The following is a 20164-nucleotide window of genomic DNA, read 5'->3' as shown; positions in this document are numbered from 1 at the left end:
TATTAGCTAAGATCCTGCGCAGAACCTCAAGCTCCCAGGCCTCTGGTAGAGGACCCGAGCTTGAGAGGAGAAACCTTACCGCCCGGGTGGGCGAGACAACGATTTTTTTTTTTTTTTTTTAATGTATGTATGTATACAGTGGGGCAAATAAGCATTTAGCCAACCACCAATTGTGCAAGTTCTCCTACTTGAAGATATTAGAGAGGCCTGTAATTGTCAACATGGGTAAACCTCAACCATGAGAGACAGAATGTGGGGAAAAAAAACAGAAAATCACTGTTTGGTTTTTATTTTTTTTTCCAAATTAGAGTAGAAAATAAGTATTTAGTCACCTACAAACAAGCAAGATTTCTGGCTGTCAAAAAGGTGTTACTTCTAACGAGGTCTAACGAGGCTCCACTCGTTACCTGTATTAATGGCACCTGTTTTAACTCATTATCGGTATAAAAGACACCTGTCCACAACTCAGTCAGTCACACTCCAAATTTTACTATAGCCAAGACCAAAGAGCTGTCGAAGGACACCAGAGACAAAATTGTAGACCTGCACCAGGCTGGGAAGACTGAATCTGCAATAGGTAAAATGCTTGGTGTAAAGACGTCAACTGTGGGAGCAATTATTAGAAAATGGAAGACATACAAGACCACTGATAATCTCCCTCGATCTGGGGCTCCATGCAAGATCTCACCCCGTGGCGTCAAAATGATAACAAGAACGGTGAGCAAAAATCCCAGAACCACACGGGGGGGACCTAGTAAATGACCTACAGAGAGCTGGGACCACACTAACAAAGGCTACTATCAGTAACACAATGCACCGCCAGGGACTCAAATCCTGCACTGCCAGACGTGACCCCCAGCTGAAGAAAGTAATTATCTAGGCCCGTCTGCGGTTCGCTAGAGAGCATTTGGATGATTCAGAAGAGGACTGGGAGAATGTGTTATGGTCAGATGAAACCAAAATAGAACTTTTTGGTAGAAACACAGGTTCTCGTGTTTGGAGGAGAAAGAATACTGAATTGCATCCGAAGAACACCATACCCACTGTGAAGCATGTGGGTGGAAACATCATGCTTTGGAGCTGTTTTTCTGCAAAGGGACCAGGACGACTGATCTGTGTAAAGGAAAGAATGAATGGGGCCATGTATCAAGAGATTTTGAATGAAAATCTCCTTCCGTCAGCAAGGGCATTGAAGATGAGACGTGGCTGGGTCTTTCAGCATGACAATGATCCCAAACACACAGCCAGGGCAACAAAAGAGTGGCTTCCTAAGAAGCATTTCAAGGTCCTGGAGTGGCCTAGGCAGTCTCCAGATCTCAAACCCATAGAAAATCTGTGGTGGGAGTTGAAAGTCTGTGTTGCCCAACGACAGCCCCAAAACATCACTGCTCTAGAGGAGATCTGCATGGAGGAAAGGGCCAAAATACCAGCAACAGTCTGTGAAAAGCTAGTGAAGAGTTACAGAAAACGTTTGGCCTCCGTTATTGCCAACAAAGGGTACATAACAAAGTATTGAAATGAACTTTTGGTATTGACCAAATACTTATTTTCCTCTATGATTTGCAAATAAATTCTTTAAAAATCAAACAATGTGATTTTCAGTTTTTTTTCCCTCCACATTCTGTCTCTCATGGTTGAGGTTTACCCATGTTGACAATTACAGGCCTCTCCAATATTTTCAAGTGGGAGAATTTGCACAATTAGTGGTTGACTAAATACTTATTTGCCCAACTGTATATATATATATATATATATATATATATATATATATATATATATATATATATATATATATATATATATACATCGCGTTAACCGAATATTTTCCGTCGTTGACCGATTTTTTAAAACGGTGACGGAAAAAACTGAAGTCCATCCGTCATTTTGACCGGTTGCAATTCACACCGCAGACCACAGGGTGGCGAGTGAGCATATTAATTAGCTATTGTCTCTCTTGATGCATGACGTCATTGGCCTTACTCTGAAAAATGTCAAGGCAACTGAGTGTCCGAAGTTTCTTCAAAAAGCCCCAAAACGACAATGGTGTTGATAAAAGAGGTGAAAAAACAGGGACTGCACAAGCGGGCACGCAATTCAAGTCCATGCGCACCAGGAGGAAAGTGTGAGACTACGTTCAGGCCACAGCAGGTGAACTGTTAATTTCATTGTTCCATATGCTACATATGGTAGGCTACCTACCTACTGGGGCCACAGTCAGCTGTTTTTGTCACTGCGGAGAAAAAGTTGCATATTCATCTGCTTGATGTGTGATGGCACGGTGTGGATTCTCTGTTAAGCTTGTTCGGACAGAATATTAATTTAAAATGAATGAAAACTAAATACTATTGAATATGTTGAAGCGGTATGCAACGTTAAGAGTCTTGTTAGCTGTAGGCGCACGATCCTATTCCCCTCACTATCCACTCACGGGGGCTTGCGCTTGACAGTGATGTTCCTTATTCTCGCTATATAATTATACAACTTTAACATTTGTTAATAATACGCTCTGTGTGTAGTATCATCCATCGCTTTTCCTTTTTAAATGGGCACTTATAAGCGATCGCAAGAAGTAACAACGGGAACATTTTTAAACAGGCATTTCACGGGAGAGCATTTCGACTCTTCGTCCAATCATATAGCGAGAGCGAGTGGATAGTGAGGGGACCGCGCGCGGCTCTTAAGTGTCTCTGTCACGTGACTGTCGTAGCCAGTGTAGGCGCTTGAACCTACACCGGTAACGCGCTCGGCCAAATGGACACACAAGTACAGAAGGTGAATTATGCCAAACAAAGGGTCACCACAATGTCATTATCATCATTTTAAAAATTTAAGTGACGGGTAAAAATAGATTATGACCGGATTTTTGTGACCCTGTCAGTCAAAATGACAGACAACGAAAAAGTCTAGCGCAACCTCTGTATATATATATATATATATATATATACAGTGCCTTGCAAAAGTATTCGGCCCCCTTGAATCTTGCAACCTTTCGCCACATTTCAGGCTTCAAACATAAAGATATGAAATTTAATTTTTTTGTCAAGAGTCAACAACAAGTGGGACACAATCGTGAAGTGGAACAACATTTATTGGGTAATTTAAACTTTTTTAACAAATAAAAAACTGAAAAGTGGGGCGTGCAATATTATTCGGCCCCTTTACTTTCAGTGCAGCAAACTCACTCCAGAAGTTCAGTGAGGATCTCTGAATGATCCAATGTTGTCCTAAATGACCGATGATAATAAATAGAATCCACCTGTGTGTAATCAAGTCTCCGTATAACTGCACCTGCTCTGTGATAGTCTCAGGGTTCTGTTTAAAGTGCAGAGAGCATTATGAAAACCATTTCCCAAGCTTTAAACATCTCAAGGAGCACTGTGCAAGCCATCATATTGAAATGGAAGGAGCATCAGACCACTGCAAATCTACCAAGACCCGGCCATCCTTCCAAACTTTCTTCTCAAACAAGGAGAAAACTGATCAGAGATGCAGCCAAGAGGCCCATGATCACTCTGGATGAACTGCAGAGATCTACAGCTGAGGTGGGAGAGTCTGTCCATAGGACAACAATAAGTCGTACACTGCACAAATCTGGCCTTTATGGAAGAGTGGCAAGAAGAAAGCCATTTCTCAAAGATATCCATAAAAAGTCTCGTTTAAAGTTTGCCACAAGCCACCTGGGAGACACACCAAACATGTGGAAGAAGGTGCTCTGGTCAGATGAAACCAAAATTGAACTATTTGGCCACAATGCAAAACGATATGTTTGGCGTAAAAGCAACACAGCTCATCACCCTGAACACACCATCCCCACTGCCAAACATGGTGGTGGCAGCATCATGGTTTGGGCCTGCTTTTCTTCAGCAGGGACAGGGAAGATGGTTAAAATTGACGGGAAGATGGATGCAGCCAAATACAGGAACATTCTGGAAGAAAACCTGTTGGTATCTGCACAAGACCTGAGACTGGGACGGAGATTTATCTTCCAACAGGACAATGATCCAAAACATAAAGCCAAATCTACAATGGAATGGTTAAAAAATAAACGTATCCAGGTGTTAGAATGGCCAAGTCAAAGTCCAGACCTGAATCCAATCGAGAATCTGTGGAAAGAGCTGAAGACTGCTGTTCACAAACACTCTCCATCCAACCTCACTGAGCTCGAGCTGTTTTGCAAGGAAGAATGGGCAAGAATGTCAGTCTCTCAATGTGCAAAACTGATAGAAACATACCCCAAGCGACTTGCAGCTGTAATTGGAGCAAAAGGTGGCGCTACAAAGTATTAATGCAAGGGGGCCGAATAATATTGCACGCCCCACTTTTCAGTTTTTTATTTGTTAAAAAAGTTTAAATTATCCAATAAATGTTGTTCCACTTCACGATTGTGTCCCACTTGTTGTTGATTCTTGACAAAAAATTCAAATTTTATATCTTTATGTTTGAAGCCTGAAATGTGGCGAAAGGTTGCAAGGTTCAAGGGGGCCGGATACTTTTGCAAGGCACTGTATATATATTCATTCATTCATTCATTCATTTTCCATGCGGAGGTGCTGGAGCCTATCCCAGCTAACTACGGGCAGTAGGCAGGGGACACCCTGAACTGGTTGCCAGCCAGTCGCAGGGCTATATATATATGCTACATAATATAATAAACCATTATGTTAAAAACAATATTTGACACTGTGTGTCGTAGAATGATAAAAAATAATTGTAGTATACTTAAATTTTCCACATCTTACATTTTGTTTTAAAATATTATTTTGTTTTAACTTAAACAGAATGAAAAATAATAAACCATAACAAGGTTATTTAATCATGACTTAAACTAATTAAACTTTGTGAAAATATTTATTGTAAAAATTTTTTTTTAAAAAAACAGGAAAGCACTAGGATTTCTGAAAACTTTAATGCTGTTTGATACAAAGTTAGCTTAGCATTTAGCAAGCAGGAGCTTCGGAGAGTTGACACAAATTGCTCACTCATGTCGTTGCTTGTCATCAACCCCGTCCCCGCTTACAACTTGAGTGAACTCGCCCTCGAGACGCCCCCCGCCTACGACTGGAACGGACTCGGCCAGGAGACGCCCCACCCCGCCTGCTGGGTTTGCAGCCCAACTTGTTAGAAGCGCCACCCCAAGTTGGCCAGCCTGCCTGGGAAGGCCCTGGCCCTGAGTTTTGGCGATGTTCCTGCGTTGGTTTGGGTTCCTATAACAACGAGGTGTGACATCCCCCTCAGTGGAACAGCTGTCACACACCATTATGGTGTTACCCTTGTTGGTTTTGACTCTGTCACAACGGAAGATCTTTTGGAGGCCATTTTGACCCAGATGATTCCCCAGACGGATGAGGGCAGCCTCCCTTTCGCCAACGGAGAGAGGGTTACATCCGGCCAATCTGGATTCCTTGGGTTCAAAAACTTTAGAGAAGACGACAGCGTACTCTGTCCATTGCCGGATGCCCTCCACCAAGTTTAGGATGCTCCGCTCATCGCCTTCGCCAGTGCATTGGTCTGTGCATGATGACGCATATACGTAGAGCAGTAACAAACCCGACTTGTCCTTATCTTCAGACCAGTGTTGAAACTCCTTCAGAACCCGGTACTCAGCATGATCTGCTCGGTGGTTTTTCATGGCCCAACGGCATTTTCTGTCCACATCTTGCCACGTCATGGATTCTTCCTTGCACTTTTGCAGAACATCTTCCCACATGACCAATGCATTGGGACAGTTTTGAAGCACATTGGGCCACTTCAGAACGGTGGCGGCCACTGCGTTTCGGTTCGAGTAAACGTTGCAGTGCAGGATGGCGTCCCTCACGCTTTCGTCCAAGTGCACTTGATTGAGATCGTACGTGCCCTGTTCGTTACGCGGGATGCTCACAGCCAGACTGAACATTGGCAGCCTTCTGAAAGATGAAACACGCACATGGAATGTTATGAGCGTGGGTACAAAAAAATGTGCAACAAAACACTGACCCGCTTCTAAATGAGAACCAATTCAACAGTCTGATACTTTCAGAAGAAGAAATCAATTTTGAAATATAATTGAATATAATATATATACGTATATTAAGAGTGTAGCGGTACACTAAAATGTAATTTAAGTTCAGTTCGTTTTTTAAATTGCACGGTTCGGTTCATTTTCGGGGGAAAAAAATACACAAAAAAACTTGAAATGCTTTTATTTTTGAAAATATAAACAAAAGAACTTGTGTAAAAAAAATATAAGTGAAATGGGAATATTTCAAATGAAGTACACTCTGAGTTAATACAATTAAAACTTAAACAATTGTAGCAATGATAAAAATATTAAAATTATGAATGAACAAACAAAACTAAGATGTGAAACCCTAGTAGCAACTATCTGAATATGAGAAATGTAATCATCCAAGTTTGAAGTTTTTTGCTAGAAATTTTTGCATTATATTTTCTGCAGAAAGGACATCTGGTTGCAGTGACATATATACAGTAGCTTGCATTTTTTTTTAACCTATCCTGTTCAGCTGCTTAGACACAGAGAATAGGAATCTGAGTGTTCTTATGGTGTGAACAGTTTTAATGTATCACAAGGGAGTTTGATATACTCCCATTGTGGTTTTTCCCTGTGTTTTGTTTATTAGGTGAAAGCAGCGAGCAGGCATAGGTTATGAGGGGACAGAAGGAAAGGAAGCAGACAGAAGGAAGAAGAACAAACAACAACACAAAATACATTTTTAAATGCCTATGCTACCGATAACCATAGTGGTGCTAACGTTGGCTCATTCTATTTACCTTTGGACACCATGTGGGGGGCCTGATAATTGAGGAGTAAGAGGAGGGAAGGTGAGTCAAAAGGACATGTGATTTGTGAAGTGTCCACAGTTCATAAATGTGAGGTGGGCAACCTAGTATTATGTTAATCACATGCAAGTGTGGATAGGTTGACATCCTATTCTATGCTACCTGATCACTAATCCTGGCACCGACAATCTCTCTTCCTGAGTGTGTCTAATTGCAACCATTCATGCATGAACCCACTCAGATGTGTGATAGTGCTACATAAAAGTGGAAATGCTGCACAGGAATGTGTAGCATTTCGTCTTTTACGGCATTTCCACCTGGCCCAGCCCTCCTGGAGCAACACTCATCCCCCCGAGACCCAGGGCAGTCCCCCGGACCATCCGCGCCAACTTTAACAGACCCTCAGGGAAGGGCCGAGGGGACATGCCACCGCCCCCCGAAGTTTACATACACTTGTCTCACTGTCTGAAGTCAAATCAGACTAACCCTCTCCTGTTTTAATTGGTATTATTGTAATTATTTAATTTTTTAAAATGCCACAATAATGAGAAAAATTTATATTACAATTTTTTTTTGTGGTTCTGTCTTTCTTGTGGTTGTGATTCTTTGTAAGTTTACATACACAGAAAATACTGTCTTTAAAGTACAAGGGGAAGTCCAGATTGAATGACTAAGCATTATTCTATTCATTGTGAATATACTTTTTTTAATGAATAAATACATTCATAAATGAATAAAATGTTAATAAAATTCAAATGAATAAAAACGTATTTATTTCTAAGTATTTAACTCATTACCAGTGATCGCCAACAATATACGTCCTTTTTGTTTAAGGAATTGAGAAAAGATGCCATGAAAGATGCAAAAACATTGGCAGTTGAGGCCTGGTCTTCTTCTACTTACTTGAATGTTTGACCGTTCAACCTGCGGAGACAAAACGTGGAGGTCAAACCAAGAGTCGTCCCTCAAAACAAAAATCTCAGCAAACGTACTTGCGGAGAATTCCGTTCATCAGTGTGGCCAATTGGTTCTGACTGATGGTCGCGGTGGTCGCTGTCACCGTGATGACCAACAGCAACGCCAGCAGACGCCCATGCATTTTCGCCATCTACACACATACAATGGATCATTCCAGAATCAGAGGTTCAAGTTTGAACCCTTTCATCAACACTATAGTGGACATGGATTCAAAAGTTGTCATTGGCTTAATTTATTCACTGCAAACTCAGGTCACATTTTATCTGTGGTGGTAGTTAGTGAAAGAGGGAAATTGATATTAAAATCACCTACTGTCGGCAATAGACGTCCACTTAATTTCAACTCTCAGTTAAAATGGAGTGGACGTCTCTAGTTAACAATGGCAGTCAAAGCGTTTCAGTTACATTGATTTTGTAGGCAGATGAATGAAAAAACACGTCCGATAAAATGTGAAGCAACAACAAATAATAATATTTTTGGATTTTTGAAGAGAAGAAGAAGAATTTTACCTGACCAAATGAAGACGTCATGTGCGACTGGAAATAAAGTCAAATCAGGAACACGGGCTCATTATTTATATCTTGTGTCATCCAGGGGGAAGTGCAAACCAGTGACGTGCATTCATGGAAGGCAGAGCCTCACCTGTCAGTCATGGGGGGAAAAAATGTATTTATAATATAGAGTATGTTTTAATTTTTGTAATGTGGTATGTATTAATAAACAGTTTTCCGTTTGAATCCTCAAAATTTGGCTCTCTTGTCTTTCTACCCAGAAGCCAACGCTCTTCCTGGGATAATGGTCATACTCATAATATTGCAATAGGAATTCCCCGCGCCATTCGTTCCCTGAACCGAAAGATGAAGCACTCGAGGGTTACCACCTCTGCGTTGTCTGAGTGGTGGAAGGGACTTTTGGGAAATATAAGTCTCTTCTATTTTCTCTGCTGTCACTGTCGCCATGTCTCCCGCAGTTCTTACATTATGTGGTTGTTGTAGTATTCCCTGCATTGGTGCACTGCTTAATCAACTTATCTCAACTGTTATGGCCCCAACAAATTCTACATGACAAGAAATATATCCATTGCTTCGCCAAAATAATGAGAATGACACAGGTGCCCATGTTGCCATTGTCGAATTTAATGTTCCTTTTATGATGATAATGAGGATTACATTTCTCTTCCTGATGCACTGTTCCAGCCACCACCTCCTCCTCCTGTTCATGAGAATATGCACCAACGAATTCAATGATTCGTTTGACTAAAGCCCATTTTTGTCGCGAATATTGAATAAAAGGGGGGGAGATGATGAGAGGGATGTTTATTATATATTTGCTCTAATTAATGATTACTTATAATAAAAATATGCTTTGTTCTCAATAAAACTTCCTTGCCATAACACAGGTTCAAACCGGCCTTTGTTCCACAAGTCAACATTGGGCCAAGCTGCAAATATTGGCAAATCAAATATCTCACCGAATATTGCCAAATTGAATCGTGTTGCTAAATACATATTGCCAAATGGAAATGTTTTGACACACGTAAACTAATTCCACCTACATGCACACAAAGGGCAAAGCAAGTTCAATGGGTGTAGCCCTTGCTTTGCTTCCCAATTCCTATTAAGGCAGTGGGCAACCCAAAAAAACAACAAATATATGTGGAGCCCCAAAAGATTAAAAGCCTTATATAAGCCTTATAATTAAAGCAACACATGCTGTATGTTTCTGTATTAGCTATATTAGCTTACTATGAAAATGACTAAGTTGACTACAAATACATAATGAGCCTTCAAAATTAAATGTTTGTTTGCAGTGCATCCTACAAATCCCATTCGTGGTCTCAATGATTCATAAGAATGGAATTATTTTTTATAAGGGAAATCGATTTTGGCGACTATAAAGTGCTACTCCCCCCCCCCCCCCCCCCCACTATCATTATTGTTGATGCTGCTGCTTGGCAACTGAAATGCTCATCGCTCAATGCTCATTACAAGAGCTATTGGACTGTCTTTTCATCGGGAGACCCAGTTCGCGACTAAAAGTTTTTTGTTTTTGTTTGCTTGTTTTTTTGTTTTTGTTTTTTTTTTTCACTCTTTGTATAGAGCTGTGGTTCTTAACCTGCGTGCGATCGAACCCCCGGTGACTAAATCTAAGGTGTTCGGCGAAGGTAAAGAAACGTAGTAATATTTTTGTACGCTGATTAAATCTAGGCAAAGTGGCTTTTCACACCAGGTTTTGGACTGGTTTGCTCCCAATTCACTGGCTTAATCAACTTCTTTTAACTGCTAGTCCTCGATCTGATAGGAGGAGGAACTGGTTTGCTCAGTGGAAGGTTGACTCGCACTTGGTATGAGGGAATACAACAGACCAATTGGTAGTGTGGTCTTAAATTTTGACCTGTTTAAAAAACATGCTGTCAAAATGAGGAGACCTTTGAATTGGGATTTGCTCAATTATTAGCTTGCTAGCTTAGATATATTGGTTTTGAATTAGAAAAAAATTGCTTTGTTTTCTAACTCCGATGGGTTCGGTGAATCCACATTTGAAACTTGTGGGGTTGGGTACCTTTAGCAAGGTTAAGAACCACTGGTATAAAGTAATTTATGTTTTACAATTTGATTGGCAGACCCAGCTTCCGCAATTCAGAAGTATTTATTTTTGACGGCTGCATATGGCTCGCGAGCCAGATATGACTCTTTTGACGGCTGCATAAGACAAATCTTCAATTATTAAAAAAATAAAAAAGTTTCGTTATGTAATGGGAAGGGCGCTAAGACCTCGGGTAAAACCAGGTGGGCGTAAGGGCCACAGGGGAAGCGTTAAAAAGAGCAACCAGTAAGGGCTGCTCATATTTGTTCCATTGGCAAGCCAGTGATCAGGCGACATTCAGGACGTCGGTGGCAGTGGAGAACGTCTGAAAAGTCTGATGATGCGTGTGGCAGTCGGTTGAAATAATAGCTATACATCTGTACCGTGCTGCAGACAGAGATTAAATGTTCTGGTCTGTTGCTACACATTTAATTTTGTTTTATTTTCATTTTTCTTGTACAGCTGAAACAAGAAAAAAACAACGTACGTCTCGCATTGCTGCACACCGACGGCTCATTTCTTATTCGCTCTAAAATGCAAATTCTTATATTATTATATTAATGAACAAATACAAGTTTTTTTGACAAAACATTTAACTTCTGCATTTTAGGCACTACTAGCATTCACTCGTCGTCCGCTCGCCATTACGAACACATCTGCAATCATACATAAAGATACTTAACGATGAACATATTTCTAAACTATATTAACACACATTATATATCATGATCATACTAAAATAAAGCAATCCGCTAATATACACAGTCAAATTATACTCTTTTTCTCACCTGAATCAAGAAAAAAAAAACTAGTTTACAACATCCGTCTCGCATTGCTGCAAAGACGGCTCATTTCTTATTCGCTCTAAAATGCGAACATTTATTGCCCATGCACGCCAAGAAGCGAATGCTGCCTCCTGCTGGTTTGAAACAGTAAGTACAACTCATACCATATATATATATATATATATACAGGGGTGCACATAAGTGGTCCGCATGCGCTCATGCGTACTGGACGTAGACAAACGCGCTGGCCCTCAACGGATTCCATACGCTTTTGCGTACCGATGGCTGACCACTGTATTTGCGGCGGACACGAGGAAATAACTTCTCAAAATGTCGAAGAGGCAGGCCACACTGTGTAATTACTTCCGTGTTCCCCCACCCCTGTCAAAAGACAGACAGACGACAGAGACGTCACCGGAGCTACCGAAAAAAAGACTTTTGCTGAAAAGTGGCTACAGGAGGTCCCATGGCTAGAAGCAAATGATGCTCGCACGGAAATGCGGTACAAAATGTGCCGTGAGAATCCCAATGTCTCCGATAAGAGCAGCGCATTTTATGTAGGCTCAAAGAATTTCAGCCATCCAAACTTTGAAAAGCACGAAAAAAACAGAGAGCATGTGGCAATTAAGCAAACTATCGATGTCAAACAGGACCCCACTCGCCCTATGGACAAGTGGCGTAAAGGGCAGAATAAAGGTAATGAACAGCGACATGCACTGACAAACGTGTTTTTGCTCGCATTTTACAAAGCTAAACATGCACGTTCAATGAGGTCTTTTGAGGAGGACATCCCACTTTTAAAAAGGCTTGGAGTTAATGTGGGAGCCGCATAATGCCCTTTATTTTGAATTGGTGCTTTTTATTTCTTTACATTTCACTTCACAGTAAAGGCAATTTTGTTGTGCCAGTTGATGTTAATCAAGCATTAATTGTTAATATAATTAATTAAAGTTAATTGGCTCTAAGTAAAGCTTGTCATAAATTTATCGCATCAGGCGGGTCGGCTCTCAAGCTCAATGAGGACCAAGTCACATCTCCAGGTCCTCCTCTGAGAACCTGGGCAAAAAAATTATGTGCACCCCTGTATAGATATATATATATTATTATTATATTAATATTAAAATAACTATTTTAATATTATTTAATTATTATTACTTATTTAATTAAGTTAATATTATTTATATAAGTTATTACAAATAATTCAGAGACTAATTGTATTTTAAAAGTGTTGAATTTACATAAAATTCACATATTACTTGTATTTTTGGTTTTAAACATATAGTATGGCTCTCACAGATTACATTTAAAAATATGTGTTCATGGTTCTCTCAGCCAAAAAGGTTCCCGACCCCTGCCTTACATGGTGCACTCTTGTTGATTAACTTTTTGATTTCTCTTTTTTCCTTGACATAACGTGAGTGTCCAGTGTGGTGCTCCTCCAGCTGGAGGGGGCGGCCTCAATTTTCTTACCTAGAACTGTAGAGGTATTAACAACCCGGTTAAACGTAGTAAGGTATTACATCGCATTCATCAATTAAACGCCCATGTAGTGTTCCTGCAAGAAACCCATCTCAAACCTCACAAACACCTAGTGCTTAAAACCAGATGGGCAAGTCATGTTTTTCATTCTTCATTTCTGGGCAAGGCCAGAGGTGTGGCAATCTTGATTCATAAATCCGTAAATTTCACGTGCACGAAGCTAATGGCAGATCCCAATGGCAGGTATATTATAGTTATTGACAGACTGTTAGACAGTAAAATGTTTCTTGTAAATATCTATTTCCAAATTGGGATAGTGGGGAGTTTTTTTTAAATCTATTTTTTCTGCTCTACCTGACCTTGACTCAAACTGGCTGATTCTTGTGGGTGACTTTAACTGTTGGCTTGTAGCAGATATAGCTGATATACTGGAGCAGCCGATTACAACTGAGGAGCTCCTTAGCGGCATCCAGTCATTCAGCTCAGGCAAGACGCCTGGCCCTGACGGACATCCAGTTGAAATTTATAAGAAATTTGCTCCCAAAATTTCTCACTTGTTAATTAACATGTACAACAACTCACTAGACAAAGGGTGTTTTCCGCAAACCCCATTTCATGCAACAATACTGTATGTCTCATTCTCAAGAAAAACAAAGACCCTCTTGACTGTGCGTCGCATCGACCAATTAGTTTACCGAATGCGGATTATAAAATTTTTGCAAAAATTCCGGCAATTCGGCTGGATCCGGTTCTCCCCTCTATTATTTCACCCAACCAAACTGGTTTCATTCGAAACAAGCCTTCCTTTTTTAACCTGCGACGACTGTTTAATGTTTTGTATAATCCACAATCTCTAAATATCTCCGAGGCACTAGTCTCGGTCGACGCGGAGAAAGCATTTGATCGGGTAGAATTGCGTTCTCTTATATACTCTGAATAAATTTGGGTTTGGCCCAAGATTTATTTCATGGGTCAAACTGTTGTACACAGACAGGGTTGCCCTCAGTCCCCTGCTGTTCGTCCTAGTTATAGAACCTCTGGCGATATCAATACGCTCACTAGCCGGTATAAAGGGAATAGTTAGATATGGAATTGAGCACAAAGTGTCGCTGTACGCTGATGACCTACTGCTGTATGTTTCTGAGCACCCAATATCTATGCTTGCCATTTTAACAACACTTTCAACATTCCGTTGCTTATCAGACTATGAGCTCAGTTTGAATAAAAGCGAGCTGATGCCTCTTAATACAGCAGCCAAGACCTTCCCTTTGGATACTTTACCTTTCAAATTAGCCGATAAACAATTTACATATCTTGGAATACACGTTACAAACACATTTAAAGCTCTATACCAATCAAATTTTATGCCGCTACTAACTCGCACTAAAGAAGATTTGAAACGCTGGTTCCTACTTCGGATTTCACTGATTGCAAGGGTCAATGCAATTAACATGAACACACTTCCTAAATTTCTATACCCTTTCCAATGTCATCCTATCTTCCTTTCTCAGATTTTTATTAAGAAAGTAGATAGTTTACTATTGTCTTTTCTTCGGGGTACGAAACCCCCGGAATACGGAGGCAGTTGTTACAAAGAGCCTGGATAAATGGCGGCCTAGCACTTCCAATTGGGCTGCAAATATTAAGACCATTAAATATTGGCTTAAAGCTCCAGAAGAGACTTCAGTTCCGGTATGGTTGTAAATGGAGGTGAGGCCATCCACACCTGTGATCAGGGGCGCTGCCAGGGATTTAGGGCCCCATGAAAAGATATCACTTTGGGCCCAACCACCAGTGCCGGGAAACACACACACATTTAGAGTATCAACTGCATAATTTCCTGCCTTCTGGTGAATCTTTACACACTAATTTGTGCATTTTCTGCATTAATTTAAGATGAAAATATATTTATGTAAACATACAGCATATAGAGCAATAATGAATAGACTGATTTCATCTATAAGAAATGTACTAAAGGCCATCTTTTACAATCTAAATATATTTTATTAGAAATATTCTCAAAGCAAATACCATAACGAATGACTGAGAATAAATGTTTTGTTTGAGCTTAGCTATACTACAGTCAAGGGCGTAGGTTTTCATAGGGACGATTGGGACAAAACACTACCAACTTTTCAGGATGCTTAAATTGTCCCCATCAACTTTTAAGCAACCTTATTTGCGTTATGTAATGACTTCAGTTATATACAGTGCCTTGCAAAAGTATTCGGCCCCCTTGAACCTTGCAACCTTTCGCCACATTTCAGGCTTCAAACATAAAGATATAAAATTTTAACTTTTTGTCAAGAATCAACAACAAGTGGGACAGAATCGTGAAGTGGAAAAAAATATATTGGATAATTTAAACTTTTTTAAAAAATAAAAAACTGAAAAGTGGGGCGTGCAATATTATTCGGCCCCCTTGCGTTAATACTTTGTAGCGCCACCTTTTGCTCCAATTACAGCTGCAAGTCGCTTGGGGTATGTTTCTATCAGTTTTGCACATCGAGAGACTGACATTCTTGCCCATTCTTCCTTGCAAAACAGCTCGAGCTCAGTGAGGTTGGATGGAGAGTGTTTGTGAACAGCAGTCTTCAGCTCTTTCCACAGATTCTCAATTGGATTCAGGTCTGGACTTTGACTTGGCCATTCTAACACCTGGATACGTTTATTTTTGAACCATTCCATTGTAGATTTGGCTTTATGTTTTGGATCATTGTCCTGTTGAAAGATAAATCTCTGTCCCAGTCTCAGGTCTTGTGCAGATACCAACAGGTTTTCTTCCAGAATGTTCCTGTATTTGGCTGCATCCATCTTCCCGTCAATTTTAACCATCTTCCCTGTCCCTGCTGAAGAAAAGCAGGCCCTAACCATGATGCTGCCACCACCATCTTTGACAGTGGGGATGGTGTGTTTTATGGTGATGAGCTGTGTTGCTTTTACGCCAAACATATCGTTTTGCATTGTGGCCAAAAAGTTCAATTTTGGTTTCATCTGACCAGAGCACCTTCTTCCACATGTTTGGTGTGTCTCCCAGGTGGCTTGTGGCAAACTTTAAACGAGACTTTTTATGGATATCTTTGAGAAATGGCTTTCTTCTTGCCACTCTTCCATAAAGGCCAGATTTGTGCAGTGTACGACTGATTGTTGTCCTATGGACAGACTCTCCCACCTCAGCTGTAGATCTCTGCAGTTCATCCAGAGTGATCATGGGCCTCTTGGCTGCATCTCTGATCAGTTTTCTCCTTGTTTGAGAAGAAAGTTTGGAAGGACGGCCGGGTCTTGGTAGATTTGCAGTGGTCTGATGCTCCTTCCATTTCAATATGATGGCTTGTATAGTGCTCCTTGAGATGTTTAAAGCTTGGGAAATCTTTTTGTATCCAAATCCGGCTTTAAACTTCTCCACAACAGTATCTCGGACCTGCCTGGTGTGTTCCTTGGTTTTCATAATGCTCTCTGCACTTTAAACAGAACCCTGAGACTATCACAGAGCAGGTGCATTTATACGGAGACTTGATTACACACATTTGGATTCTATTTATCATCATCGGTCATTTAGGACAACATTGGATCATTCAGAGATCCTCACTGAACTTCTGGAGTGAGTTTGCTGCACTGAAAGTAAAGGGGCCGAATAATATTGCACGCCCAACTTTTCAGTTTTTTATTTGTCAAAAAAGTTTAAATTATCCAATAAATGTTGTTCCACTTCACGATTGTGTCCTACTTGTTGTTGATTCTTGACAAAAAAATTAAATTTCATATCTTTATGTTTGAAGGCTGAAATGTGGCGAAAGGTTGCGAGATTCAAGGGGGCCGAATACTTTTGCAAGGCACTATAGGTTATTTATATTGTCTTCCCATATGTTTTAATTGTTGTAATTGACCCCACCATTATTAAGTGAATTTTTAAATTATGTTTAGATTTACATTTACATCTTTTCACTTGCTGAATGTGCCGGTCCATTTTTTCCTCCTAAATGCACATTTGATTGGCTGATGATTTAACCCTCACACACACACACACACACATTAGATATTAGAGATATGAGAAGTTTTTTTCAGCCAGCAGCAGCCACTGTTAGAAATGTGAAAAGACTTCATTGTTTTGGAAGTGGGGAACACACCATTAATTTTGCTACTGTAGGTCCAACCTGCATCAGTGTTAGCATAACATTAAACTGTGTGAACTTGCTAACCTGCAAAACTCAAGTTGGAAGCTGCTTCGAGATAAGTGTCCTTCTCTTTGTGTTTTCTAATGTTAACATTAAATAAACTGTGAGAAGTGTAGTAACCTCTGCTGGCAACTATCGAACTAGAAAAACATTAGCAAGAAGCTGCTTAGAGAGGGGTGGTGGGGGGGGGTCGTGCTGCGAGTTACCCACACTGGCTTTGTGATTGACTGGTCGATCATGATCAACGTCATGAGCCCCCCTGATTTGGTATATCAATTAATTAGGTTCATATTCGTGAGAAATGTAGCCCTGACCCCCGTTTACCCAATCTCTTTGGTATTATTAATGTCCCATCCTGAGCAAAATGTGTACATGCAGGTTAAGCTGTAATATTATCGCTACCAATGTTGAGACCAAACCTACGCCCTTGACTACAGTATACATTACAGTAGGCTATACAGTATACAACTGTTTTAGTATGAAGAGATTGCTAAGGATTTGCCTGCTGTACTGATTAAATGTAAGCTAAAAGTGGAGCAAACACTAGCTAGCAAACAATTACAGTATTTCATTATGGTGTAGGCTTAGCCCCATCTGGAAACTCGCGATCTCCACTATAGGCTACAGCTCCGAAGCGAGGTCCCTTGTTAACAAACTAAATTCAATTGATGACAAACTAAATTCAATAAATTCTTGGCAAACTGGATTCAAGATTGTAAAAAAAGAAAATTTCCACACCAATTTTCAACATCTGTAGGATACCAAAATTATTTGGACATTATTTGGAATTCATGTTTTCGAATAGGTGCATGTCGCTCAATACATATGCTCTCTGAGTGTTTACTTTTTGCCAAAAACAAAACAAGAAAACGAAACCCATCGTTTTATTCCTATTAAAATTATAAAGATAAATATTCTATTTTGCAAACGATTAACTATTGTTCTAATTTCCTTTGTGGGCCCACATCAGGGCATGGGCCCTTAGAATCAGTCTCACTTTTCACCCCTATACGGCGCCCCTGCCTGCGATACTACCTTCCTTTGCTCACTCTTCAATTGCAAGCCCTTTTGTATCATTTACACGAAATACGTGTGTTCGAGTGACGTTAAGGATGTGGAACCAGTTCAGACGCCACTTTGGGCATCAGGCTGTTTCATTCTCTGCCCCAATAGCGGGCAGAGATTATTTACAGCCAAATCTGTACCATACAAAATCTCTCTTCGGCACCAATTTAAGCTCTTTGGAACAGGAACTGGGTGGGGTGATTTCGGAGGAAGTATGGGAGGCTGCACAAAAAAAAAAAGAGTTCATTCCTCATCAATTTGTGCACGGCATGGTCTTATTCAGTGCAAAATTATTCGTAGAGCACACTGGACTAAGGACCGGTTGTCCAAGATTTATAAAGATGCTGCCCCTACCTGTGCACGATGTAACCGTTCACCAGTTAATCATACCCACATGTTTTCGTCTTGCCCGTTTTTATATAACGTTTGGCTGGAGGTATTTAAGACAATTTCAGAAATATGCGACGTACAAATAAGTCCAGACCCCACCATAGCGCCGTTTGGAACATTCTTATCTTTGTTGGAATTATCCAAGATGGATCACGACAGAATTGCCTTTGTCACCCTTTTAGCTAGACGACTGATTCTACTTGCGTGGAAATCTCCCACCTAACCCTCTCATACGCTTTGGATTAAATCAATCTTGAATTGTGTCCATTTAGAAAAGATCGATATACGCTTGGTGGCTACGAACATTTTTTTTATGCAAGACGGACCACTTCTTAGTGTATGCTCGGGCCTTGAATTTCCCTCAGATTCCCGAATAACGATTTGTTTATTTTTGTTGTTTTGTGCCTTTTTTTTCCCTTTGTTTTTTTCTTTTCTCTTTCTCCCCGTTAGTGACATACGGTATGAGGCCGCTCCTCCTGCTGGACCCAAAAGTTCATTATATTTACGGCTACGGCTGAACCACGGAGACATGACCCTAATATACAGTATATTTTTATGACCGACGAGGTGCTGTTTACGTGTATAAGTGTTTTTTGTTGGTTTTTTTTGTTTTGCATGTATGGGTTTTTTGTTTGTCTGTCTTAGGGTGTACTGTCCTCTTATTCATTAAGGTCACATAGTTGTCAAGTTGGATTCCATTGCTCAGAAATGTATGTTCAATTTATCTGGTGACTGGATAAAAATAAAAAACTAAAGTTAAAAAAAAATTGTGTGCCTTCTCTCCTTATTTTGCGTAATATTACCTTTATTCACTTTGAAGGCAACATGCATATTGGCCCAAATCCGAAAATTAAAAACTGACGTCGATATTATCCAAAATGATTTTTAAATGCTTTTATCGGCCCATATTATCTCATGCCTGATAAAATCGGACAACTCTAGTATAGTCATAAATCCAGATATATTAATCATTAGGGATGGGAATCGAAATCCGATTCCAATTCGGAACCGGTTCCTAGTGTTTCGAGGCCTCGACATCACAATGAAAAAGCCTTAACGATCCCTTTAACGAGTCCTGAAGACGCATATTGCGTCGTGACAGTCTTGTTGTCCAAACACATGAAACTAGCATGGCGCCAAGAACCACCCGCTCCAAAGTTTGGCTACACTTCACCAGGAAAGCGGGTGAAAATGAAAGGTTACGAACGGTTTAGCACGAGCATTGCAGCTGCAAACATAACAATGACAGCACGTAGGTTCAGACGCTCAAAAGTGTGTCTTCACTTCACGAGGAAAAATTACAAGAAAACTACTTACAATCATTGCAAGGTGGAGATAACTGCATCGGGAGGGAAGGTGGAGATATCTGCATCGGGAGGAAATAGACTGCACTGTCCTCACAGAGACAGCTATACAGCTAGCTAAACTCCGAAATGACGATAAAGAAGACGTTGGTATAATTTGCTGACTTTATTCAACCATCACTTGAAGAGTGAAACTAAAAATAGATATGAAACAAATCAATTTCGTCCCCAATAACAAACAGGTTTGCATCAACGTAAATCAGCGATGATTAGCGGCTAATTCAGTAATAACAATGCAGTTAGCATGCGTTCGCTAGCATTAGCACATCGTTCAAACCACTACACAACTGAATTTAAGTGTCCGATCGCGAGTGGAAACACACAGCAACAACACAAAATATGATACATACAGGCGTTGCCTCTGTAGATATTTTACAAGCATTAACAAAGAACGTAGGGTCACAGCAGTGCTTCCCTCTCTCACTCACTTGCTCACTTGCTTGGATGCGGCATTTCTTCTTCTTCACGTCAGGAAGCGCAAGGGCGCCCCCACTTGAGCGTGAAAGCGCCATAAAAACTAAAAGGCATGCATTTCAATATACTGTACTGGTAAATACTACTTTAA

General features: G+C 40.4%; 1 protein-coding gene across 3 annotated transcripts; it reads right to left on the bottom strand.

The window, feature by feature from the left end:
- Positions 1 to 4815: 4815 nt before the first annotated feature.
- Positions 4816 to 20043, bottom strand: LOC130920593 (uncharacterized). 3 transcript variants are annotated; one of them, XM_057843918.1, is made up of 5 exons: positions 19950 to 20043; positions 8265 to 8397; positions 7770 to 7885; positions 7681 to 7701; positions 4816 to 5903 (listed from the first exon to the last, which is right to left on the bottom strand). In XM_057843918.1, exons 2-5 carry the CDS (start codon positions 8283 to 8285, stop codon positions 4976 to 4978), a joined length of 1086 nt encoding a protein of 361 aa, XP_057699901.1. In that variant the 5' UTR covers positions 8286 to 8397; positions 19950 to 20043; the 3' UTR covers positions 4816 to 4975. The 3 variants fall into 3 exon arrangements, with proteins under 3 accessions (XP_057699901.1, XP_057699902.1, XP_057699903.1); XM_057843919.1 differs by having other exon boundaries at positions 20028 to 20043; XM_057843920.1 differs by lacking the exon at positions 19950 to 20043 and having other exon boundaries at positions 8265 to 9196.
- Between the last annotated feature and the right edge of the window lie 121 nt (positions 20044 to 20164).

The sequence above is a fragment of the Corythoichthys intestinalis genome, chromosome 8, assembly GCF_030265065.1.
Source record: "Corythoichthys intestinalis isolate RoL2023-P3 chromosome 8, ASM3026506v1, whole genome shotgun sequence".
Lineage (NCBI taxonomy): Eukaryota > Metazoa > Chordata > Actinopteri > Syngnathiformes > Syngnathidae > Corythoichthys > Corythoichthys intestinalis.
Note: the sequence above shows the minus strand (reverse complement) of the source record. Positions and strands in the feature narration are given on the sequence as shown.